At 49.8% G+C, this 25,030-nt stretch overlaps 11 protein-coding genes across 11 annotated transcripts; 8 read left to right on the top strand and 3 right to left on the bottom strand.

Moving 5' to 3' along the window:
• Positions 1-866: 866 nt before the first annotated feature.
• N7487_004166 (con-10 family general stress protein) lies at positions 867-1,175 on the top strand (the record flags this gene model as incomplete). Its single annotated transcript, XM_056871913.1, has 2 exons — positions 867-992; positions 1,056-1,175. 2 exons carry the CDS (start codon positions 867-869, stop codon positions 1,173-1,175), a joined length of 246 nt encoding a protein of 81 aa, XP_056729633.1.
• A 979-nt stretch (positions 1,176-2,154) lies between these two features.
• On the top strand, positions 2,155-4,982 carry N7487_004165 (uncharacterized protein; the record flags this gene model as incomplete). Its single annotated transcript, XM_056871912.1, has 2 exons — positions 2,155-3,619; positions 3,694-4,982. The coding sequence occupies 2 exons, from the start codon at positions 2,155-2,157 to the stop codon at positions 4,980-4,982; spliced, it is 2,754 nt and encodes a 917-aa protein (XP_056729632.1).
• A 641-nt stretch (positions 4,983-5,623) lies between these two features.
• N7487_004164 (bifunctional chorismate synthase/riboflavin reductase [NAD(P)H] ARO2) lies at positions 5,624-7,056 on the bottom strand (the record flags this gene model as incomplete). The annotated part of the gene is made up of 4 exons (XM_056871911.1): positions 6,915-7,056; positions 6,502-6,863; positions 6,361-6,440; positions 5,624-6,289 (listed from the first exon to the last, which is right to left on the bottom strand). The coding sequence occupies exons 1-4, from the start codon at positions 6,947-6,949 to the stop codon at positions 5,624-5,626; spliced, it is 1,143 nt and encodes a 380-aa protein (XP_056729631.1). The 5' UTR covers positions 6,950-7,056.
• Positions 7,057-7,186: 130 nt separating this feature from the next.
• Positions 7,187-8,524, top strand: N7487_004163 (putative lipoate--protein ligase; the record flags this gene model as incomplete). The annotated part of the gene is made up of 1 exon (XM_056871910.1): positions 7,187-8,524. One exon carries the CDS (start codon positions 7,187-7,189, stop codon positions 8,522-8,524), a length of 1,338 nt encoding a protein of 445 aa, XP_056729630.1.
• A 526-nt stretch (positions 8,525-9,050) lies between these two features.
• Positions 9,051-11,161, top strand: N7487_004162 (glycoside hydrolase family 154 protein; the record flags this gene model as incomplete). Its single annotated transcript, XM_056871909.1, has 3 exons — positions 9,051-9,532; positions 9,621-9,919; positions 10,002-11,161. The coding sequence occupies 3 exons, from the start codon at positions 9,051-9,053 to the stop codon at positions 11,159-11,161; spliced, it is 1,941 nt and encodes a 646-aa protein (XP_056729629.1).
• Positions 11,162-11,892: 731 nt separating this feature from the next.
• On the top strand, positions 11,893-13,932 carry N7487_004161 (sugar porter family MFS transporter; the record flags this gene model as incomplete). The annotated part of the gene is made up of 8 exons (XM_056871908.1): positions 11,893-11,988; positions 12,050-12,126; positions 12,185-12,409; positions 12,475-13,019; positions 13,080-13,087; positions 13,161-13,591; positions 13,661-13,734; positions 13,796-13,932. The coding sequence occupies 8 exons, from the start codon at positions 11,893-11,895 to the stop codon at positions 13,930-13,932; spliced, it is 1,593 nt and encodes a 530-aa protein (XP_056729628.1).
• A 444-nt stretch (positions 13,933-14,376) lies between these two features.
• On the bottom strand, positions 14,377-17,147 carry N7487_004160 (uncharacterized protein; the record flags this gene model as incomplete). Its single annotated transcript, XM_056871907.1, has 3 exons — positions 14,377-16,056; positions 16,105-16,962; positions 17,022-17,147. 3 exons carry the CDS (start codon positions 17,145-17,147, stop codon positions 14,377-14,379), a joined length of 2,664 nt encoding a protein of 887 aa, XP_056729627.1.
• Positions 17,148-17,468: 321 nt separating this feature from the next.
• N7487_004159 (glycosyltransferase family protein) lies at positions 17,469-18,354 on the top strand (the record flags this gene model as incomplete). Its single annotated transcript, XM_056871906.1, has 2 exons — positions 17,469-17,558; positions 17,614-18,354. The coding sequence occupies 2 exons, from the start codon at positions 17,469-17,471 to the stop codon at positions 18,352-18,354; spliced, it is 831 nt and encodes a 276-aa protein (XP_056729626.1).
• A 594-nt stretch (positions 18,355-18,948) lies between these two features.
• Positions 18,949-20,261, top strand: N7487_004158 (SDR family NAD(P)-dependent oxidoreductase; the record flags this gene model as incomplete). The annotated part of the gene is made up of 10 exons (XM_056871905.1): positions 18,949-18,998; positions 19,062-19,206; positions 19,287-19,373; positions 19,427-19,489; positions 19,546-19,653; positions 19,736-19,787; positions 19,844-19,932; positions 19,985-20,047; positions 20,113-20,191; positions 20,242-20,261. The coding sequence occupies 10 exons, from the start codon at positions 18,949-18,951 to the stop codon at positions 20,259-20,261; spliced, it is 756 nt and encodes a 251-aa protein (XP_056729625.1).
• A 65-nt stretch (positions 20,262-20,326) lies between these two features.
• On the bottom strand, positions 20,327-21,855 carry N7487_004157 (methionyl-tRNA formyltransferase; the record flags this gene model as incomplete). The annotated part of the gene is made up of 5 exons (XM_056871904.1): positions 20,327-21,059; positions 21,116-21,243; positions 21,295-21,365; positions 21,420-21,637; positions 21,698-21,855. 5 exons carry the CDS (start codon positions 21,853-21,855, stop codon positions 20,327-20,329), a joined length of 1,308 nt encoding a protein of 435 aa, XP_056729624.1.
• On the top strand, positions 21,765-24,470 carry N7487_004156 (uncharacterized protein; the record flags this gene model as incomplete). Its single annotated transcript, XM_056871903.1, has 4 exons — positions 21,765-22,114; positions 22,171-22,264; positions 22,314-23,576; positions 23,631-24,470. 4 exons carry the CDS (start codon positions 21,765-21,767, stop codon positions 24,468-24,470), a joined length of 2,547 nt encoding a protein of 848 aa, XP_056729623.1.
• Positions 24,471-25,030: the final 560 nt, after the last annotated feature.

The raw sequence follows: 25,030 nt of genomic DNA, 5'->3' as shown, positions 1-25,030 counted from the left end.
TAGGACTTGGGTCTGGGAAATCACACAATATCATTGGCACCAGCCCAGATCCACCCCAGTACCTCTTGCCTTCCTTCGATTAACTTCTGTGCCCATGAGTGGACCTAGAGGTGAGATTCAATTTGCATCATGAGTGGAAATACACACTGGGGGACTCATGTAAGCGATGAATCGCCTAGATCGGATTTTCTGAGTGGCTCTGTCGAGTTTATCACTGAAATTTATCATTCAAGCCAATGTTGCTCATTAATTTTGTGATTTTTATATCTGTCCTTAGAAACCTAGCAAACATATATAAATACCTAATTTTAACTACATACTGTCTATGTTTGAGGTCATATGCTCTGTGCTGGTTTTGAACATCTTCCAAGGTTGAACATTTGACTTGGTCTTGAATTTTATCTAATATGAGATTATATGTGCTTATCTTGTTGAATACAATGGCAGAGAGGATTGATCCTCTTGGCATTTTGATCTAATTTTCGACAACTAAATATACGTTTACATCATAGTGGCGCGGTTTCCTTCGACACGAAGCTCCTGCTCTTGAGCCTACATACACACATGAGATCAATAGAACTTGGCCCCATCATTCTCTTCGTATGGTTGATAATATTCCTTGAAACTTCCCCAGATGGATCGTGGTGAAGCCATGGGAAAGTGTTCAGTGGAGGCAACGTTGAAATATGGCAAGGCTGGGGTTGAATAGACGTCAAGGTGATTCCATCCATCCCATCTGGCAAAAGCCACTTCGTGGCGTTAGATATAGTTAGATATATAAATACGCCGTGAATTTAGCATGGAATTATACAGTTCAATACTTCAAACTATTTGCAATCACATATTACAACTTCGTACATATCACAATGGTCGACAACCCCAACCCCGGTAACTTCCACAACCGACCTCACGAAGAGGTCGAGCAAATTGCTCGAAAAGGTGGACAGTCTAGCCATCACAGTGGATTTGCTTCTATGGATACCAATAAGCAGGTTAGTAAAAGCAGCTTCTATATCTATTTTGATAAAGCAAACTCACATTTCTTTTCTTTAAAGAGAGAGATTGCCTCGAAGGGCGGTCACGCTTCACGTGGAAAATTCGAGCCAGGAAGCCCTAGAGCCAAGGAGGCAGGTCGGAAGGGAGGTCGATCTGCCCACCAGCAGCCGGAGGAATAGGGTGATCATTTTATCATCTTTGCCGTGGCTGACAAGCTGTTAGCCTTAGCTACTATGTATTTGGCTGTATGGTGAAAAGAATCAAATGAAATTTCCAACATTTGGATTATAAGAAAGGCTCCACATCTGTTCCCTGAAGTGATACATTCGTTTACGACTTCCACTTCAATGGTGAAATTAGGGCTTCTCGCATCCACGAAATAGACCCTGACTAGAACGCCTTTAAAGGTGGGTTGTATAGTCTCTTAGCTCCCTTTCTGCCTAACCTCAATTCCATTACTCAGCGGGGGAACATGCACGTTTAGGGCCGCTGTCAAGATTGAATTTTATGCATGTGTTAAGGTGCTCTGAGACACATCTGATACCCGCTCTCGTAAAGGCCCACATGGGGAATCTTGATAAGTCAAATTTTAAGATTGAAGGTCAAATCAAGTTACGTAGGTAATTAAATTAATTAAACTAATCGCGTGAATCAAAATAAATCAAGTTTTAATGTTACTGCCTGATGTACATGGCTGTACATGGCTTGAAATACACTATGCGTTGCATAGGAGAACACTCGTTTAGTGTGTATCCTCTCACATGAAAAACACGCAATCACCCACCGTTGCCGAGCAACGAGGTTGATCCCGCGTCGATCTAAGTCTCGATCCATTAAGTTCCCTCTTTCTTTGTTTAGAGCGACCAAATAAAGTCGGTTGAAGAAAAAAGTGATTCTTGGTACAATTAATGATTGGTCTGGTAATATACAGAGAGGCCCAGCTCGGATCGTAAACAAGTTTGCTAAACTTCCTATGGTGTTCAATGTTACCCCTTCAATATCTCTTTTGCTTCTCTACCTTTTCCTTGATATCAACACGTTGATGTTACCTGTCAAAATTTAACTACATTGTACTGTCCGAAAATAGATCTTCGCGTGGCACGCCATGCTCGCCGATCCTGGCATGTATCCCTGCTCCTGATTGTCTCAGATCGCAACATGAAGCACCGAAAAGCAAAGACATTCCTACTTGCGCTTCTTGCGCTAGTTGATCCCTCTACTGCGATCCCATACAATCCATCTTCCGTTTTCCTTTCCCCACAACACAATGACTCCCTCGCGTACATCCTCCGACCTAGCTCCACTGGTCAAACCGAGTTCGTCTCCCTCAACCTATCCAGCAGTATCGACGCTGAGAATCTATCTTACCAAACCCTACTGAAGAGCACACCGTTCTACAGTTCTGATCAGAATTCGAGCTTCATTGCTGCCATCAATGATCAAGGCCTGATCACAGTCTACTCGGGCAACTGTCACAGCGCATCTGATAATCCGGTACTATGGCAGTTCCACCCAAATAGCAAAAACTCAATCGGCAATGGGACATGGGATAGACTGCCAGTCATCCCCAGCGACGCAAAGACCGCACCGAATTACCTGACGGCAGCGTTCACATATTCGGCATCCCGCCACGAAGATGAGAGCTCTATGTACGCTTTTGGTGGGATGTGTCCATTCGCGAACAGCACAGACGAAACATGGGTCTCGGCAGCCAACTACTCCCAATCAACGGTTGTGTTAGGCCCGAGTCCCTACTACAGCACCAAGTTCACCGCTGCCACTACTGGCAAGCGCGCACCGCCCGTCGCGGAGGCTGGAATGGCCGTTGTGCCGCTCCAGCCTACCTATGCTGCCGGGTCTACGGGGAAACAGCAGGACTTTTTGTTTATTGGTGGTCATACCAAGCAGGCGTTCCTTAACATGTCACAACTTGCCATTTTCTCGCTGCCACAGCAAAGCTGGAGCTTTGTTTCTGCAACCTCGAATTCGACATCAAAGACTGAGCTGACTGCTCGGGATACGGTTTCTATTGAGCCTCGCTCCGGCCACACTGCCGTTCTCTCGGAAGATGGCAATAAAGTGTTTGTATTTGGAGGTTGGGTGGGCGATATGACTGTCCCCGCCGAGCCACAATTTGCAGTTCTGAACCTTGCAGAAGGGTTTGGCGGAGCCACAGAATGGATTTGGACAGCACCCTCTTTTGAAGGATTGGGGATCGCCAAGGGTGCTGGTATCTTTGGGCATGGAGCGGCAATGCTCCCTGGGAACGTGATGATGATTTCTGGAGGCTACAATATTCCGAAACCATCCTCGAAACGGGCTTCAGCAACTACACTGTCCAACTCGCGGGTCTACCTCTACAATGTGACTTCGAGCAGCTGGGTCACCTCTTACCGCAATCCTGCAGCAAGTTCGTCGAATGCGTCCTCCAATTCCAATAAGCTTTCATCATCCCAAAAGGCCGGCTTAGGGGTTGGACTGGGCATTGGATGCCCCGCTGCTGTGGCCATCGTTTTGTGCGGATGGAACTACCACCGAAAGCGCCGCGTAAAGGGCAAGCGAGACTCGCAGCTACGGGAACTTGCTTTGGGAGCAGAACGAGCTCACTTCTGGGCCCGAGATTGTCCAACCCAAGCAAGCAGTATTCGGAGTTCTGGAATGAGCGAAAAAGGGATGCCCCCATGTATCCTTGGTCAGCAAATCGGAGCCAGACGACACGGCCAAACTGGGATGATCAGAGCGAAGGCACGGCAGAGAGGACTGGCCTGCTGATGGACCCTAGCAGTCCAGTCAAGAATAACCGACCCCCTGTGATACCCCCAGTGAATAATAGGCCATTCTCATATCGAAACAGTGAATACCGGCGCAGTGATGCGACTGGTGATATCCACCCTATTGATGAACGCGAGGAAGATGAAGCGATCTTCCGAGAACATCTCATGGCAACCATCCCAGCTGAAACAGGACCCACGGTTAAGATGATGGAGCCCGAAGACCCTTTCTCAGATACCCCCTACGCAACTCCTCGGAGCACCATATTTGGTGTTGGCCTAGGTCCTTTCTACAGCCGGCGAAAGGATATTGGATCTGTGGATGCCGAGTCCCCAACAAAAAGCGATCGAACAGCCACCAACCTGTCAGACAACTCAGCCTTCTCCTTCCCGTCCACCCAGCCTGTAGGCAAGGTCAACCAAGCACGAGGCATCGTTGTGGATCGACCTTTGAGCTGGGGCAGCGGGCGCCAATCACTGGAATACATCGCCGCAACCTCAACACACAGCGACCCAGACGGCGTAGCGCCCTCAGAGAAATCAGCATCAGCAGATTCCTACTCTACAGCCCAGACAAACATGTCCCACCGCCGGTCAGAGAACGAGTCCCTCTTATTCGACGCCCTCGACCAACCCGCACCCTCATCCCCCTCAAAACTACCCCGAGAATCCAAACCCAAAGCCTCCGACTGGGTAATGAACACCATGCGCCGAGCCCTAACAATGACCCGCCGCAGCCCCGACAGCGAGTCATACTCCGATGCCAGTACCACTGGCACAGTGCACCACGCCTCCGGCATTGACCGCCGCAGCACGCTAGCAGGATCCGGCCATCAATCCAAAAGCTCGGGTCCTAGCACGCCGCGCCGAGCAGTCAGCGCTTCGGCAGAGTTATTCCGCCGCAAGCAGGGTGCCAAAGACTGGAACGCGCGCAAGCGTGTTTCTGATGATTTGTTTAACACTGCCCGGTCTACATGCGATGATCTTTTCGTCGGCGCACCCGGATACCTGGGTGACGAAGCTGGCTTCGGGGATGACGAGGAAGATGTCCATGATTGGGACTTGGAGGGTGCTGCTGAAGGCAGACGAGTCCAGATGACTTTCACCGTTCCTCGAGAGAAACTCCGTGTCGTCAATGCTACCGCTGGCGATATTGATAGTACGTCTGAACGCTCTGTTAGTTGGGGCACTGGGAACAGGAGGGTTAGCTCCTAGATCTGAGATCTGGGGTTTTTTTCTTCTTTTTTGTTTTACTTTCTCACTTGTACTTTTGCATGTTCCTTTTTTCTTTCCAAGGTGAGGTTTGGTGTCTGCATCTATGAGAGACACCTGGAGATGTGTTGTGTTTCATTGCATTGCGTCGTTTGTACACAACTTGGGCGTGTGAGCTTTTGTTCGCTTCGTTGGCGTCTTTACTTTTTGTCACACCGTTTCTTTGTGGGTGGCTGCTGTTTTCTGTCGTTTTGATATCCACAGCAATGTTTTGATGACGTTCCGAGATGAGATGAGATGATTGTTCTGATGAATCAATGTTTCCCTTTTTTTTATGACTCTTCGCTAGAGAGTAGCGTTCGTTGGATTAGGTAGCGAGTCCAAAATTGATGTCTTGCTTTAAGATTTATTGAGCCTTTAGTGGTAACTGCAATTCTCACATAGACAGCTTCATACGCTAGATATTTCTAGAAGACGAGGATGTAGGATATCCCGAGATTGGTAAATGCATGAATATGGCATCTATATAACACTTTTGTAGCTCCATGATGCATCGAAAACGTATATAATAGACTCAGGCATGATCCTTCTTAATGACGCTTGCATATAAAATTTTTAATATAACTTGTCAGATTTCCTCCCATCTACGACGAAGGAGCACCAGTCGCAGGGTGGGTGGGAATAGTCTGAGGCTTTCTGGGAAGCAAGTTCTTAGCACCCTCACGGGCATACTGAGCCATGAGAGCGTCCATGACAACGAGCGACGACATAGCCTCAACGATAGGGACAGCACGGGGGGTAACGCAAGGATCGTGGCGACCCTTGGCCTCCAAGACACCCTCCTCACCGTTGTAAGTACTAGTGGTCTGCGCCTGGCCGATAGTAGCAGCGGGCTTGAACGCGACGCGGAAGTAGATGGACGCGCCGTTGGAGATACCACCTTGAATACCGCCAGAGTTGTTAGTCTTGGTAGTGAGGCGGGGGCTGCCTGCGGTCTGGTCGGCGATGAAGGGGTCGTTGTGAATTGAGCCGGGAACCTCGCAGCCGCCGAAACCGGAGCCGATCTCGAAGCCCTTGGTCGCGGGGATGCTGAGCATCGCGTGGCCGAGCTTAGCTTCAAGCTTATCGAAGCAGGGCTCGCCAAGTCCAACTGGCACGTTGCGGATCACACATGTTACGGTTCCACCGATGCTGTCGTGGTTGTCGCGGAACTTCTCGATGACTTTGGTCATGCGCTCGGCGGCGGCGGTTTCCGGGCATCGGATAGGTGCGAAGGAGTCGACGGTTTTGCGGTCAATCGTCTCGATCAGCTTAAGGAATTCCGGGTTCGTGGAGGGGGAGGGGTGTTCGGGGGTCGGGGGAAGAGGTGCTCGTTGCCAACGGAGGAGACGAAGGCGACAATTTCGATGTTATGCGCCAGGCTGAGGAACTTCTCGGCGATCGCGCCGGCGGCGACACGGCCTATAGGGGTCTGGTTAGCGAGAGTGCTCATTTATGATGTTGATGGTTACACATAACATACCAATGGTCTCACGGGCACTGCTGCGACCACCGCCGCTGCTGGCCTTGACGCCGTACTTCTCAAGGTAGGTGAAGTCGGCATGGCTAGGGCGGGGGTACAGGTCCATTGTGCTGTTGCCGTAGTCCTTAGGACGCTGATCCTCATTGCGGACGACCATGGCAATTGGTGTGCCCAGAGTGATACCGAACTCTGTGCCTGACTGGATCTCGACTCGGTCCTTCTCGTCTCGCGGGGTAGTAAGGGCGCTTTGGCCGGGACGGCGCCGGGTCATTTGAGGCTGGATGTCGGCCTCAGTGAGTTCTAGGCCCGGAGGACATCCATCGACGATACAGCCGACGGAGCGACAGTGGGACTCGCCATAACTAAATCGTGGGTGTTAGTAGTGATGTGTGTGGTGGGGGTGGGCAACTTACGTGGTGACACGGAAATATTGACCCCACGTCGACATGATGGGCGTTGAAAGATGGTCGCAAGGTAATGAAGTAAAAGGATAAGTTCAAAGACCCCGAGATCAATACAAACAGTAGAATAGGAGGAGAAAACAAAGGTGATGACTGACCGCAAGTAGAAAAAAAGGAAATTGGAAATCGACTCATCGCTGGAATTCCTATCTGGGACTAGCGCAACCGACTATCGGCCCATAACTTTGGTGATGCGATCGATAACTTCGTCCACCCTTGCTCCAATGCTCGCCCTTCGAGGATATTCCTCGTCTTCGGCACTTTGGAATAACCCACTAAAGCATGGCTGGATTCGCCATAATTCATCATATCCCGCTCACCAATTCGCCGAGCTCGCCAGCCGTCCCTCCTCTTTACACCAGATCTACCAATCGCTATCAACAGATCCCTACGTGAACCTTTCGATCGAACACTTCCTATTAGAAAATGCCCCAGCAGAGTCCAGCATTTTGTTTCTTTATGCCAATCGACCATGTGTAGTCATTGGTCGCAACCAGAACCCATGGCTTGAGACGGATCTCCGCGCACTTTATAATGACCGCAGGAACGGCACGACGGGAGAAGATGAAGCTGCAGTATTTGTGCGTCGGCGATCAGGCGGCGGGGCTGTCTTCCACGATGAAGGTAACCTAAATTACAGCGTTATATGCCCGCGTACCTCGTTTACGCGCGACAAGCATGCCGAGATGGTGGTGCGCGCACTTCATCAGGTCGGGGCTACCAACACCAGCGTCAATGAGCGACATGATATTGTCATGGCCCGAGCAGAGGAAATGCAAAACGATCCAAACGAGCCTCTGACACGCAAGGTGTCTGGCTCTGCGTTTAAGCTCACTCGACACCGAGCCCTCCACCACGGCACTTGCTTGCTCGATTCCCCAAATATTCATGACCTTGGCCGGTATCTGCGGTCATCCGCCCGCCCGTATATCCTGGCTAAGGGAGTTGAGAGCGTTCGTTCTCCGGTCGGGAATATCTCGACTGCGTTAGCCGACTCGTTCTTTTCCATGCAGAGCGTGATTCAGAGTGTGATCGAGCAGTTTGCTCGGCTCTACGAGGTACATCCCGATGCTGTTCTCAGGGCCCAGCGTGCTCATGCAAACGAGCCTGAAGTCTTTGCTGGGGACTCTTGGGTTGCTGGTACAGTGGGAGAAGTGCAAGGCGAGCAGGTGCCTGCCATTGGGAAAGGAATTGCCGAGTTACGCTCGTTGGAGTGGAAGTACGCTCAAACACCGCGTTTCACTTTCTCAACGTACCCGATCGAGGAAGATCCCCGGGAACGGCCGCCATTGCCATCCTCGCTCCCTTCGAGTACTCGTGCATTCCTCCGCCTGCAGCATGGTGCTATCGTCGAAAGCCACATCTCTGTCTCACCTGACGAGTCCACCGCATCTGACCAAGCCAGTCGTGTTCATTCAGCACTGAATGGACAGAAGCTGCACGAGATTACCTTGGTCCGGTGGGCTGAGATTCTAAAGCAGGGTCTTGGTGAGACCGAAGCAGTCGATGATGCTCTTGTGAAAGAGCTGGCCCGATTCTTGGGTGGCCATTTGGGGGGTTAACTGTCCAATTGCATTGATGCCATGCAATTTGTGGCGTGTATAGATACTGAATACTCTTGGACCCTATGTACAAATATAATACCATGATATCCTATATGACAAGAGCCACATTATTGGTTGCATTACCTGTCTCCTTCATTGGTGGACGATAATTTCCCCACTTATGAGATTCTCACAGCCTCTTTCGGACTGACTAGTCTCTTGTCACTGATGATCTCCCCACGTTACGTCGACCGGCTAAATGCGAACCCCACGCCAGCCCCAGGATCCCCCCCAGAACTACGCACAGATCCAACTTGTTAAATCGGCATTCTCAGCGAGTTCCGATTCGCACCAAAATGACCTCCATAATGACTATACATCGGCATAGTCATGCGAACCCCGATATCAAGTGCCTAATAAGTAACTAAGAATCGGCAATTAACCCGACGACAATCTTTATAAAACCTGCAACCACCCTATCAAACAAAATAAAGCTACCATAACAGCGCATACTATTCATAGCCTCCAAGCCTACAGACGTACCATGTCTATCCACGCTAACGGCAGAACCCCCTCACATGCCTTCAGCGAATCCTTGTTCCGGAACAGATCCGATCTACAAGAAGCATGTCGTGCCATTCTCGACCCGCTGGTACCACTCTTTACACCAGGTGGCACACGCGTCAAAGTAGGCACATCGACGACACGATTCGACGAAGGCGGTGCCCAGATTGAGGGATACGCCCGTCCACTATGGGGCCTGGCCTCGCTGCTCGGCGGCGGATATGAATACGCCGAGGCCTCGCGCTGGCGCCAGGGGATTATCAACGGGACTGATCCCGAACACCCGGAGTTCTGGGGTCATATCGAGGATATGGATCAGCGCATGGTGGAGATGTGTCCGATTGGGTTTGCGCTTGCTGTTGCACCTCATGTCTTTTGGGATCCATTGACAGAGAAGCAGAGGGGGAATCTTGGTAGTTGGCTGGCGAGTATCAATGCGCGCGAGATGCCGAATACAAACTGGTATGTTATGGCTTGATCTGCTTAGGACGTTCTTTTTTTCGGTGCGTGGGTTGAATGGGTTAGCTAATTATGATTGGGACGATTGCAGGTTGTGGTTCCGTGTCTTTGCAAACTTGGGCCTCAGAAAGAATGGCGCTGAGTACTCTTTGTCTCGTATCGAGGCTGATATGGACCATCTGGACACCTTCCATGTTGGCGGAGGCTGGAGCAATGATGGACCCAAAAGTCATCATCAGATGGATTACTACTCGGGCTCATTCGCCATTCAGTTCCTGCAGCTTCTTTATTCGAAGCTGGCTGGTGACTTTGATCCTGAGCGTGCCGAGCGCTATCGTCAGCGGGCACGGGAGTTTGCTAAAGATTTTGTGCACTACTTCGATCCTAACGGTACGTCTTGGGTCTTTCTGATATAGTTTTCTCTCTTCTTTTGATAAGTGGCTTGGTCCTGACTAGAGCTACTATCAAATAGGCAGTGCCATCCCATTCGGACGCTCTATGACCTATCGATTTGCCATGGTTGGATTCTGGGGTGCATTAGGCTTCGCAGATGTCGAATTACCGGAACCACTGACATGGGGCGTGGTGAGAGGTATTGTCCTTCGCCATTTCCGGTGGTGGTCTACGCAACATGACATGTTCAACAACGATGGCACCTTGAGTCTCGGATACTCATACGCCAACATGTACCTAACGGAGAATTACAATTCCCCCGGGTCACCGTACTGGTGCTGTCTCTCGTTCACCCCACTGGCACTACCGGAGACGCATCCCTTCTGGTCTGCGCAAGAAGAGCTTTACCCAAGTTCCTCTTTGCCTGAAGTGGTAGCCCTCAAATACCCCAAACACATTGCTATCCGTCGTGGTGGACACTCTTTCCTGCTGTCATCTGGGCAAGCATGCCACTACCCCCTCAAAGCAACACAAGCCAAGTATGGCAAGTTTGCATATAGTTCTGCCTTTGGATATTCGGTTCCGACGGGTGGATACCAGCTGGAACAGCATGCTCCAGACAGCATGCTTGCGTTATCAGACGACGGCGGCGATATCTGGCAGACTAGACGACTGGCGCTCGATGCACGTTTCGAGGAACCAGAGCCCAATGGCCAGCCTATTCTTGTGTCTGGTTGGAAACCGTGGTCAGATGTGGACATCGAGACCATTCTCATTCCGCCGACAGAGGAAACTGAAAACTGGCATCTACGCGCTCACCATGTGCGCACTGGTCGCGCTCTGCAAACCGCTGAAGGTGCCTTTGCTATTTACGGATGTCGCAGCGATAATGGTCGTACCTTAGGGCCTATGACTGGGGATGATTCTGAGGGGACAATGCATGACAGCCGAAGTGGACTGGTCGTTTCATCGGCTGGGGCTGTCGGCATTGTCGAGCTCCATTCGGCTATTGAACGGGCTGGTCGTATCGTCCTGGCTGACCCGAACTCTAATATCATTCACGGACGCACATTGTTGCCATCGCTTTCGGTGGACCTGACAGCTGGCCAGGATTGCTGGTTCGTCTCGGCCGTTTATGCTGTGCCGGACCATCAACGGGATTGGAAGGCAGCTTGGGAGAAGAAGCCGGTTATTCCAGAGTGGCTACTGAAGAGGATGGAGAGTACAGATCAGAGTTGATTTCTGGTAGACATTCCAATTTGATATTGTGCAATACCCGAGAACGATAAGTCTGGAATGAGCCATGGGATTATCACCCTATTCTGGAAAAGTTTACTGTATTGGGATTAGCCTTAAGTTTTTAAGTTTCCCCGCAGTCTGGGGTAAGATCAACAGCCGATACCCTACTTTCAACCTTCCACTGTTCTCTCTTTTTCTCGGCTAAACCCACCTATTTTCCTATCCCCTATTTTTGCCACGCTTAAATCCCCGGAAAAACTAGCACATACGAAGTACTACATACTAGTCTAGAACTTTACCCCCACACGACTCCCGCCTATGTAGGAGCTGCACGTGAATCAGCCGTAAAGATCTTGGACACTTGGATCCTTGGCTCAGTCCCCAAACACCCTAACCATGTGAGCAGTAGTAGCTTCCTGCAACCCGTGTCAGTCTTGCTTCGGATTCGTGGATGTTTTCGTCCATTCCCGCTCGCCTTGTTTCGTATCCCTGCTTTTGTCCCATAGGTCGCTCGGTGGCCAGCCAAGATAACTGGGCTTAGAGTTACACATGTCATAGGCTTGGGCTCGTAGTCTCTTTCCATCTTTTATACGTATATCAATTGCCGTCGGCATCTTGAGTTTAGCTTTGTCGTGAGCTGTTCTCAGAGAATTACTTTTAAATTGGCTACTCCCTTCCTCGACTGGAGTCACTGCGATCATCTCGATTAACCCCTTTTGCTACTATACAAGATGTCGTGGCTCCTAAAGAAGATCGTTCACAATGAGGCGATGAAGCAAGATCCGAAGGAGATCTACGGATGGAGGGTCTTTATGCTTGCCTGCTCGGTTAGTCTTTCGACGATGGCAATCACGATAATGCTAGAATTACAGAGCTAATTCTTCCCAGGCCTGTTTCGGTGGAATGCTCTTTGGCATGGACTCCGGTATTATTGGCGGAGTTCTAACCATGCCAGGATTTAAGAAGTGGGTTTTCTTTCTGGCCCCTGGCGTCTAGCCATTCTGACAAGTGTCATCGATATAGGACATACGGCCTGGAGGACATCTCCAAGGTCGCGGCAGCAAATCTATCGGCCAATATCGTCTCCACCCTACAAGCAGGATGCTTCTTTGGAGCTCTGGTTGCCTCCCCGATAGCAGAGAAATGGGGTAGACGGCTTTCCCTAATCGGCGCAGCAGTGGTAGCTATACTCGGAATCGTCATGCAGACTGCAGCCAGCGGCCACATTGAAGTCATGTACATCGGACGGTAAGACAGATATTCCCGCCTCTAGTCCTCCGTCCATCACTTGAAGCTAATACCCATACCTCTAGACTAATCACTGGCTTCGGAGTCGGCGCGGCATCCATGATCAACCCACTCTACGTCGCCGAGAACGCACCACGCGCAATCCGCGGCGGTCTAACAGGTCTATACCAGCTCTTCATTACAATGGGCATCATGCTTGCATTCTGGATCAACTACGGCTCCCTGCTCAACATTGGGGGTCCCGCAATGTACCTTGTTCCACTCGCAATGCAAGGTCTCCCCGCAGTGCTACTGCTCTTCGGTATGTTGATGTGCAATGAGTCCCCCCGCTGGTTGGCCAAACAAGACCGGTGGGAAGAAGCCCGCGCGACTCTCTCCACAGTACGCAATCTGCCCTCTGACCACCCATATGTGGAAGAGGAGTTCGCGGCCATTGCCACACAGTTGGAACAAGAGCGCGCACTTGTCGCTGGGTCCGGCTTCTGGGACTTGATGAAAGAGATGTGGCTCATTCCGGGTAATCGCAAGCGCGCGATCATCTCTATCGTCTTGATGATTTGCCAGCAGATGACTGGAACTAATGCGATTAACTACTATGCGCCCCAAATTTGTATGTCACCCCCATCCCCCCAATCTACCGTCGAGGGACCCTCCAGCTAACAAGTCTCAGTCGAAAACGTGAGCGCACACTTCTATCTTTAATCCCCCAAAGCGAAAACACAATCAAATACTAACCACACCCCATCTCCAGCTCGGTGTAACCGGAAATGCAACCAACCTCTTCGCAACCGGTGTCTACGGCATTGTAAAGATGGTCAGCTGTGGCGTGTTCCTAATCTTTGTAGCGGACTCGCTAGGCCGACGCCGCTCCCTTCTATGGACCTCGATCGCGCAGGGCCTGGCAATGATGTACATCGGACTGTACGTGCGCATTGCGCCGCCAGTTGAGGGTGCACCTGTCATCCCGGCTGGATACGTTGCGCTGGTGTGCATTTTCCTGTTCGCCGCATTCTTCCAATTCGGATGGGGACCCGTCTGCTGGATTTACGTCTCCGAGATCCCGACTGCCAGGCTGCGCTCGTTGAATGTTTCTTTTGGAGCTGCTACGCAGTGGCTGTTTAACTTTGTTGTTGCCAGGGCTGTGCCGAATATGTTGGCTACTGTTGGTGATAATGGTTATGGGTGAGTTTGACTGGTGGGCTGGTGGGCTGGTGCTTTGGACTGTGGGTTTGCTGACTTCGGGCTGTGCAGAACGTACCTTATCTTCTCGAGCTTCTGCTTCTCGATGTGCGTCTTTGTTTGGTTCTTTATTCCGGAGACGAAGGGTGAGTTGAGTCCTCTGATAGTACATGATGATGTGTTTTGCTAACTATGGTGTGCCTATAGGTTTGTCCCTCGAGAAGATGGATGAGCTCTTTGGAGTTACGCAGCTGCTTGAACACAAGAATGCTGACGCGGAGCGAGCCTCTATTGGCGATGGGGATAAGTCATCCCAGGTGCATGTTGAGAGGGTGAATCAGTAGGGAGTTACTAGTTTAGGTCTAGGTTGAATGTCAATGAATGAATATTGAAAGCGATCAAATTTAAGAAATCAATATCTGGGTTTCAAAGAGTATTCACATCTGTCATCATAATTTCATAGACATCATCAAAGTACCTGGGTAGTCCGACCCCCTCGAAGGTTATGTACAGCGGTCCCAACACCTCGGAGAACTGCCAAGCCCATTAATATAAGGCCAAAAAAAAAAAAAAACACAACATTCGCCTGCGCTATGAACCCATCACATTCGCTTGGATCAAACTGGGAGACCGAAAGAGGGGAAAAAGGAAAGAAAACGACTGGTTCAATGTCCATCCAGTCTGCAAGTGATGATCAGGGCAGAGAATGACCAGTGGTGTAACGAACAAACAAAGCGAGAAATTTTAAAAAGAACGAAAAGATGAATACAAAATGAAATACAAAAAAATCATCGGACGTAGTTGGTCGGACGCCGACCAAGTAGCCCATGCTGAGTCTGGCTGCGAGTCATGCGGCGGGGAGTAGGATCATCATCCAAGCTCAAACCGCCTATGCCTGTTCCGAGACCATTCCGCCGGGGTGAATAAAAGGGGTTAGAACCCAGACCGGGGTTATTCCCATACCGAATGTTGCGGTTAGTGAAATTTGTGGCAGCGGTTGTAGTTGTGGCTATAGTCTCGGTATCCGAGTCTCGCTCATAATCAGACGTGGGGTCAATTTGCTTTAGAGATTCCATGGTGAAACTATGTGGGTTTCTGTTTTGGTTGAAGGTGTCCTGATTGGCAGCGGGGAACGAGTGGACAGTTCGGGACGAGGTAAGCCCATACTGTGGCACGGAAGGTAATGCTGAAGAGAAACTGGAGGCTGCATCGGTATCCCCAAATGAAAGTGGAGGAGCGGATGGTTGTGACCCAAATGATCGGTGCACAGGCGGGCTGCTGACTCGAGGCTCAGGTGTGGACTTGGATGAAGATTGACTCCCGGCCCAGTCAAGGGCACCCGATTGACTCAAATGCGGTGATTGTGGCTGTGGCTGTGGTGATACAGATCCTGAGTTTTGTTGACTTTCTAACCTGACCTTATTGTAGAAGGATAACACATTCATAGTTTCTTGTGCGGCCATGAAAACCAGGAGGAGTTTGCCATAGCGATCGAAGTAGTCTCGATTAAGCGAAACTGCGGGTAAATGTGCGCCCATGTGAACAGCGGCGGCAAGTTCGGTGATAGAAATCAAAATCTCCATTCCATTCCATTGCACAAGAGGCCTTTGTACCATGGTGATCAAAGCGAACCCTGCAACAAGGCTTGCCGCGCCTAGGGCAGCGATCTCCACGTAATTTCCTGGAATCAAGACCTGGTGATTTTGAGAGATACTCCATGCACTGATGAAGCTGACTAGCAGACCTAGCCGAAGACACCCATAAAAGAGATAACTTTGCGTCTCGTCGAGAGGCGAACCCTTGTTCTGCGGTTGCTGAGACCAGCTAGGTCCTTGCGCAGAATCGGACTGGAAATTGAAAGCACGGTCAAACAGCGTTTCCAGTCCAGTTGATGTATCATGATCATGGGGAGGAAAGAATTTCGGTTCCTTGAACACTGGTTCAGCATCGGGGCGCCTTTGCTGCCATTGGCCTTGTGGTTGGATAGGACTGCGGTGGAACGGGTTAGGCTGAATTACTTGCTCGATTGGTTTCGTTGAAGTCTGGGTGCGAAGCTTCCACGCAGGAGGCGTCGGGGCAGCTGGGATCTGCCCCTGAAATGGATGAGGACCGTCGAGCACAGACGGCTGATCTCGCCGTGTCACAGTCGGTCGGAGGTTATGGGTAATAGAAGGGGACCAGTCCATGCCATCATTATCAGTATTATTGGAGGCAACCGTAAGCGACTGCTCGACAGGTGACGTGGGTTGGGGCTGGGCAAGTTTGTTAATCGGAAAGCGCTGCTGCAGTCCACTAGTGTTTGCCTTCGGTGTTCCGCCAGATCTTGTGGTGCGGGTCTGCACAGGTGACTCGGGCTGTGCAGAAGAAGATTCCTTGGGGATTTCGAACTGGGTTTCCCAGCTGTTATCAGACCAATTTACGAGTGGACGACTAGAGTAGCTGACAACATATCGAGAGAACAAAACCGACTGCCATAAGTTAGCGCATGGAAAGCCCAAAGGTCAAGACATACTCACAAGAATAGTGAAAACCATCATTAAAGCATGGAAGGCCGGAATCAATTTGGGTTCTAACCCACTGGTAGACGGATCCTTGACCACTGCCCAGAAAACACATCGTACCACCATGACGATGAGTTGAGCTTGGTAGTACTCTGCAAGACCGCGGAATTTACCCGGCATTCCGTCTATCTTCATGCGCAGCTTTGGATTCCACCAGAGCGAAAGTGCACCTGCGATCAATGCCAGACCAGCAGTTGGTGCTAGGTCAGGCGAACATCCGCTCGGGATGCGTTGTAAACGGATAGACTGAGTGATGCACGAGGTTATAGAGTTGGGTGCCGGTTGAGGTTGTTCGGTGTCGGGTAAATAGTTGAAATTTGGCGAGATCTGGGAGACAGTGGCTACACTGATCAAGTCCCAGGCTAGCTGACCTGCAATACTAGCCCAATATGCAAGTGCACCCACAAGAAGAAGCAAGCTTCTCCAGCTCCGGTTTCTCGCCTGTCGTGATTCTCGGTTTGCTCGGCTTTGATCCATCATACGCCTGAGGTGATCCGATTTCGCTTCATAGCCAGCTCTTCTGATGCGAGATTTCACGATGGGTTCGCAAGACTCGCAAACCTGGGGGTATCGGTCCTCTAGGCTTCTGCGGAACTCCTCATACCCGCGTTCGTATTCGCTATCGGTGGGATCGTCTGAAGGCGGGAAGTAGGAGGCCAGTGAGCTCGTGAATAGATGCTGATTCCGAGTACATTTGGCGCAAAATGACTGGGATCCACCGAAATCTGTTGATTCGAAGGGCGGTTCTGATGCGCCAGGCGCGTAGGCTTCAGCGTTGGTGACCACAGCCGGTGGATCTGTAATTTCTCCTTTCTGTTTGGAGAACGATAATTAGTATAATACAAGTAGATTCGAAGGGATAATGAATCTACCTCGTCAAAGAAGTTATCAGCCTCACAATGTTCACAGCGGAAATTGCGAATAGGTCCGCGATGAGAGCGAGCGGACCGCTGCCCACAATAAAAGCAGGTCAAACGCTTAGAAAATAGAGAAGCCATGACATAGTAACATGGGAATAAATGCAAGTAACAGCGTTGGTGTAAACAAGGGAGACGGGTTCCGGATGCCAAAGAGAGGAAAATAAAACCAGTCGGAGCTTGCACGTGCGGGGGACGTGTATGGAGTACCGCGACTCCAATTTTATGGAAGATCTGCACTTAAGAACTTACACTTGACTACCTTATTGCCATTGTTATTACCTTTCTTTTTTCTTTTCTTTCTCTTTCTGTTATTCTTCAGTTCCATTATTATGATAATGATACACTAAAATCCTCAGGCTGTCTCACTGAACCCTGGAGACCATACAAAAGTGGGCAAAGATGACCTTCTCTCTTGCTTCTTTATCCTTCTGGAACTTGCTCCTGTGGTGTTTTGTCCTGGTCATTACACTTGGGGCCAGCATACTCCTCGTGAGTACCCTTTACTCGTACAATTGCATCAATCTAACTGGTCTATCTCTCCTAGGTCCTACTCGTCTCCCTCACAATCTCCCAGAATACCATTCCCCCCAAATGTCGCCCAAGGGGATCTCCTACCCACCTTTTGGTAGTCCTTGGAAGTGGTGGTCATACAGCTGAGATGCTTTACATGCTTGAGCGCATGAATTTCGACCCCCAAATCTACACGTATCGGACATACCTCGTGAGCTCCGGAGATAACTTCAGTGCAGACAAAGCCAAGGATTTTGAGGCTCAACATGTACAAAGTTCTCAGGGCCATGCCCATAACAACAATTACACTATTGTTACAGTGCCACGTGCCCGACGAGTCCATCAATCCTATCTCACCGCGCCATTCTCTACGCTTCAATGTTTCTGGGCTTGTCTCAATGTGCTTCGCGGACTACACCCAGACCAAAAGCTCCCAAAGGAGTACATCTCGCTTTACCCTGATCTAATTCTCACGAACGGTCCCGCTACGGCAGTGTGCGTTGTCGCAGGCGCAAAACTCATCCGTTTCTTTTTACGTTTGGCCAAATGCACTGCCTTGTGTCTAGGTCTGCGAACACCCTCCTCGTTTACATCGGCACCAAAGCTGCGGACTATTTACATCGAATCATGGGCCCGGGTGAGCTCTCTCAGTACCTCTGGCGTCTTGCTGTTGCCTCTGGCCGACCGTTTTCTTGTTCAATGGCCTGCCCAAGCCGGACGACGGGCCTGGTGGGGGATGAAGAGAACGCAATATGCAGGATGGCTTGTGATCTAAGCGCTTCATATCTACATTGGCCTAGTTTGTTCTAACAGTATCATCGATCTGATATTTGCAGTTTGCAGATATCGCAAGATATGATGCTCTCACCCTCACCAGGTAGTTATCTAGGTAAGCAATGAATCAAATGAATCGATTGGCACGCAGCGTGGGATCTGGTTCCGCACTAATTCCCTCTCCACACACCGTCAACGTAGATGCTAGACTATATATCCCTTTCTTTTCCCACGTAGATGACCCAAAACCAGAGCAATCGTATGCAGGATGCCCGTGTGCCTGGACTGTCTGACTGGATATATCCATTACACCTGGGCATAGTTAGTGTGTTACATCGAAGCTGAAGTTAATCCTCAACCACTGAGAAAAGCTCCGAGAAAACGAGGCAAGTGGTTGACTTCTTCTCTTCCAGTCATCTAATGACTCTTCAAAGCTCATGTTAATTCCAGGCTATTAATTGTTATGACTCCCACCTACCCCGCATCGGATGTTCCTCGGTAATTTCTTCAACCTCTTTTGTATATTTCAATCTTATGTCTCTCTGTCTCTCTATCTCTCCTCTTTGAAACAAAGCAATTGAAAATTCTACCCACCATGCCCTACTCCTTGTCAGGTCGCAATGTCTTGATCACCGGTGGCTCTCGGTAGGAAGCTTCAATTTGAGCGTGAAACTATACTCCGGTCAACAAGCTAACTTGGTTAAACAGAGGGCTAGGTGCTCTTTCAGCCGAGAAATTCGCCTCCGAGGGAAGCAACGTTGCTATCAACTATATGTCCAACAAGGAGGCTGCGGATAAGCTTGCCTCGGACATTGCAACCAAATATGGTGTAAAGACAGTGGTTATTCAAGGCGTAAGGCACTCAAATCCAATAAAATAGGGCATATTTTGTCTAGAGATGATCCACTGACACTGTCTTACATCTGGAAACAGGATGCTGGAGTCAAAGATGACTGCATCAATGCTGTCAAAACCACAATCGAGAAGCTGGGTGGCTTGGATATTATTATCTCAAATGCCGTGAGTTATACGGTCAATCCCAAGAGGGATGGAAAATGCTGATATACCAGAAGGGATGGACAAAAATGACCAACTTCGGTGATCTTGATGCCATGGACGACGATGACTGGGATAAGGTACCGAATGCGCCCTCGGTGAATAGATGTTCTTGTTAGGCTGACTATTGAACCAGTGCTGGTCGGTCAATGTCAAGAGCAGCTTTTACCTGTTCAAGGCAGCTTTGCCCACGTTCAATGCGAACCCTGAAGGTGGTGTTTTCCTCATCACAGCCTCAATTGCGGTAAGCTGCCGAAAACAGGCCAAATGGTCTTGAAATTTCCACTAATATAGCAACGTTGAAATACTAATTGCGTCTTTTCCAGGGCGCCACGCCAAGTGGAAGCAGCTTGCCTTACGCTGTCTCGAAAGCCGCATGTATGCTATCCTTCTTATAGATCACACTGTTTGGTTACTGACTCTGTATCACCCAGCTATCCATCTTATGAAATGTCTTGCTAAGAGCCAGGGCGCGAAAATTCGCGTCAATGCTATTCTTCCTGGTCTGTTGCTCACTGAATGGGTAAGTAACACATGCTCAATGCTAGCATTGACGAATACTGAGAATATCCCAGGGTCAACGCTTCCCGTCCGATAAAATCGAGAGCTGGACAAATGCGACAACCCTCAAGCGAGCGGTAAGCAATTCTGGTCTCCCTTAACTCTTACAAAGGACCTTGTGCGCTAATAAATCTCGCTATAGCCCGAGGTGGAAGACTGCGCGGACATGTTTATTACCTTGGCCAAGAATGCCTCTATAACCGGTCAAACGGTTCAAATTGGTATGAGTCTCGGGTTCAGCGGGTTGAGTTGAAACTGACAATCCTTTTAGATTCTGGCTTCGGGATCTAATAGAGGTGAGGAAACGGAGTCGTATTGTTAGAACATAGGTGGTAGTACACTGAACATTATCATATTTATACAAGAGGGTTGCGGAAGGGAGTCAGTTCCCGACCTTCATATTGGAATGCTCGATCACCAAACATGCGAGCTTTGATAGCGGCTCGCAGGCCCTCTGCATCTTGTTCGCCTTCCACTTTCATCCGGTTGATGCGTAGAACCTTGCCATCAGCGGTAAAAACGTATAGCTTCCGTGACTTCTTTGGCTCTACAGGGTGGGAAGCATTTGTAAACGGCAGACCAGGGAGGATTGAGAACGAATCGCATCCCTCAGGAGGGTCAACCTCCTCTGTATCTGTGAGAATGACTCGTTTCTGTTGGAATGACAGAGGTCCATCTGCAGGATTGCTTGCACAGAGGGCCTTGCTCCAGAGAGGTCCAATCACTCGGTTACGTCTGTTGATTTCTTCCAAGGTCCAGTTTACCCAGTTGATGTGCCGGTCCTGTGGTGTGATCTTAGGTGCGTGTTTCAACTCGCCAGTCTGTTCAGCACCAGCATTTGCAATGGGAGGGACAAATAAACCCTTTTCAATGCTTTCCACGAGCATTTCTGCTCCTTTAGGTGCAACAAAATCCACCAACTCGGGAACAGTGCATGACTCTGGATTGGGGATTTCGAAACCCGGAGCCGGCGTTTGTGATAGAATCACTCCGTGGTCAAAGTGTTTTGAATGCAAGGTCTGAACCGTCACACCAGTAGTGGTCTCGCCGGCGAGAAGAGCATGATGAAGCGGTGCAGGACCACGGAAGCTAAATAATCAGATCAGTCGTCTTCCTCTTTAATTGAGCATGTAAAAATCACATACTTTGGTAGTAACGAGGGGTGCACATTCAAGCCTCCATACTTGGCACCATTCAATATGCGTGGTGGAACAAAAAGTCCGAATGATACGGCAATCACCAAGTTTATGTTACCGTTCGGGGAGGACGGGGGCTAGCACAGTCAGCGAATACACCAATTGGCTTGGGTTTTGGTATTATGTACTGTCCATCCAGTAAAGGTGTCAATCTCATGGATCGGAAGGGAGAGAGCAGATGCAGCCGCTTTTAGCGGTACTGAGGGAAATTGAATCAGCAAACACGGCCATTCAAGCGTAAATTGAAGCTAACCTTCCCGGATTTGTTTCAGTCCTCTTCCAACTCTCTTTCCAGGTCTACAGACGACATCAATGGAGGAAATACGTTCCGGTTGTTTCAAATGATATGCATGGAGAGCTTTCAAGTGGGCGATACTGAATTCATCAGAGCCGCAAAAGAGAATGCGGAGTGGATCGGAGGTCTTGGTAGCATATGACCTGAAGGCGAGCCCTTGAAGGACCACCGGTCTCCTACAAAAACGTAGGCTCCCTGGACCTGGAATAATCCACATAATTCTGGTGGATAATTACCAGCAGTTGAAAAGACACCAGGAGGGAAAGTTGAAGCTTCCATAGTAGCTTATCGATAAACCACGTGATGTCAGCATCCACCCCAGATCCCACTTCAGATGCATCTGTCTTTCAACCTTTACCGTTGTTTCCTGTCTGGTACGACCTCCAGACGCCATCCAACGATGCGATGAACGAAAGCGATCATGATTCGGTGATTCCAGCGCAACTTTCCTACCTTGCCATCTATAATCCGACCCTTGGACCTACCGACGAGACGATAGCGGACCAGATCGTGTTCTATACTTCGAAATCGAGCTATGCACGGCGCATCGATGGCTCCACTGCAGAAGGTGAAGCAAACAAATGCCCTGAAGATGAAGGGAATGAGAGATTGCGCCAAATAGGTCTGGCGCAGGGCATGGTCAACTTTGCGAGGTCGGCATCTCCGCAAACCCCGCAAATGAACCAATCTAATCGTGCTTGATATACAGTAATTTCTCAGCTGGCAAGACACTGGAATATGTTGAGACAGATAAATCGCGGGTCGTTCTACTTGAGTTGGAGAAGGACTGGTGGATTGTTGCCGTAAGTGGTTGAGACAACGGCACAGATCACAAAGCTTATGTTAAGCTAGTCAATCGACCTGACCCGAATTCCCACCGATACACCCCAGAGATCCTCTGGACTATCCGACTCTCCGGCATTTCATTATTCATCGCGAGAGATGGGACCGCCGCCTCTACTGATCCAGCAATTACGTCGCGCCCATTCGGAATTCCTTCTACACCATGACTTCAAATTGGACGACATCCTCCATCAAGTCGGCAGGTCCACATTTTGTCTGTTTCTTGAGCGTTTCTGGGAGAATTTTGCGTGGAATTGGGAACTTCTGTTGACCGGAAACCCAATTGTCGAAATCTATAATGGCATCAAACTATCTGCGGGAGGAGAGTTGGGGATCGGCGTCGGGGAGGAAGAGTGGGGCAGCGGGGAAAGAGAAGTACTTGAAGACTTTGTGACAAGGACTGATGGGTTGGTGGACTTGGTTGTCTCCAGGTTTGGCGATCCGTCTCCACGGTTCGATGGGTCTCCTGCTTTGGCAGGCTCAAATAACCAAAGTCAATGGCTTGGGGCAGATAATGATCCTCGACCATCCGATGGTGTGATATTTACTGGTGTCGGTGCTCTTTCTCGGCACTCATTGGCGCATGTATCACATTGGATGGAATGCATTTATCGGTTTGGGGATGCTGCGTATGGAGTTGGGCGGGACCCAACATCGCTGCGCCGCCGTAAACCACGAAAGCAGCGTGGAAGGCAAATTTCGGAAGATTCTCCTCAGCCCTCCACGCCGGATCACAATTTTAAGCCGGGCATACCTCGTCCACTCATAATAGCGGCACCACAGCCACCTCCGGAAGTTATCGAGGAGAACCAAGCAGGAACAAGAAATGAGGCATCGCCGCTTCGCACCGACCAAAGCAGCGAGAATTCAGGATTTCCAACCGAGGCGGTCATGAAATACCTCACTCTTGGATATGGCTCCTCTTGGAGTTTCTCTCCAAAGTCGACATCTACACCGCCTGAAAGTTCTACTCCAATGCGAGATGAATCCAATTCAAATATCTCAACCCCGCGGAATCAGCCCATTGGCGCTGTACAATCGCCTCAGGCCGGCATAAAACCCCAAAGCAGCACGAAGAACAGTCCTTCTGGTCGTTTCGTTCTTGGACCTCGTGATGATCTAGAAAAATTGGATGATTTAGAAGAAGGAAGCCCAGAGCCCGAATTCGAGAACAACAAGCCCAAGACTCGAATAGTGCATAGAACACTACATGTCCACCTGGCAGATGGGTCAGATACTACACCGACAAAGCTCCAAGTTGTGATATATGTGGTATGTGTCTTCTCAGGATTCCATCCAAATCAGCTCACTAATACACCACCCCAGAATCAACCATTCATGTTCACATTCCTCTTTGATCCTCAAACACCAACATTATCATCACCATCACTATACTCAAGCATGCACCACCAACTTGGTCCTCTTCAGAAACCCCTGCTATCATCAACATCCCCAACAATGGCAGCATCTCGAATCGCCATGTCTGAGACCTCCCCGGACCCCAATAAACGCTTCTCGACCCGAACACAGCCGGTTTACGACCTGGTCTACGACCCATCTAACCTAACCATCCGCTCCTCTATCCCAAACATCCCCAGCACGAGCATCACCTCCTCTTCCGCCCAACCAACCAGCTCACCATCCCGCACCCCCTCGCCCTCGCAATCATCAACCCAACCACCCTGGTCCCGCATTGAAAGCCTAGCAATCCACCACCGCCTCCTATCAACATATACAGACACGAGGTCCCGTCCGCAGGAGCTTGAACGAACAAGCAAAACCCACCGCGGATGGTGGGTCGTCTGGGTCCGCATCCCACACAGCCCAACCCAAACTCCAACTGCGCTATCCACCACTTCTTCATCCGTCGCCCTCTCATCCCTAGCCAACAACGATGGCTCCTTCTCCGCAAATCAGTCTCAAGTGCACTCTGCTCCTCTACCCCAGGAAGCCTTCCTCGTCCGCAAAGCGAGTGACTACATCTCCCCGGCGAGCCATGGCCGTGTCAGCAGTGGCGCTCGCTTCTTCCGTGATCTAGGCGGCGCTTCTTCTTCCGCTGGGTTAACGGGGTCTTCCCGTGCGGATATGGCGCCGTCGAAGCTGGTTGAGGGGCTTGGCATGGACGCTAGGCGCTATATTGAGGGTCTGCTAAGCTTGAATCGGTAATTGGAATGTGGCTTGGTGGAGTAGAGTGTGGGGTTTCTTGTATGTGTTTCTCTAGAAATAGGTACATACATAGATATGCTGCTATAAACAACATCGTTTGAACATAGATATGGAAATTGTTTAAATAAATTAGTAGTTGGAAGGACTGACATAGTTACAGCTTGATGAACTCTTGGCTACACAGACTACGGGATTACGCATAAGGAAGTACACATCAGATGGAAATAGACAGTACCATGCATAAGCTGTAACATAAAAACAAATGTAATAAAGGAGGGAGAGAAAAACAGTAAAAGCCGAATCAAGCTCTTCGCGTATGGGGAGATAACCGCAGGGACAAGAATCTATGACACAGGGGGGAACTCGACCAGGGAAGGCGAGTCACGGCGTTGACCAAATTGCACAACCGGTGCTACACTGAATGACTTCCCCTCTTCATCTCCTGGCTGTTCCAATTCTGGGTTATTTTTTTTCGATGCTTTTCGGTTGGTCTATAATTGCCACCTCAACGCGGTGGTTTGGCATTTGAAAAATTCACGGCATCGGAACGAGGAGAGGAA

This window comes from Penicillium crustosum (assembly GCF_028827405.1).
Source record: "Penicillium crustosum strain IBT 35664 chromosome Unknown utg000002l_segment0_segment0, whole genome shotgun sequence".
NCBI lineage: Eukaryota > Fungi > Ascomycota > Eurotiomycetes > Eurotiales > Aspergillaceae > Penicillium > Penicillium crustosum.
The sequence above is the reverse complement of the archived record's forward strand: the minus strand, read 5'-3'. Positions and strand labels throughout refer to the sequence as shown.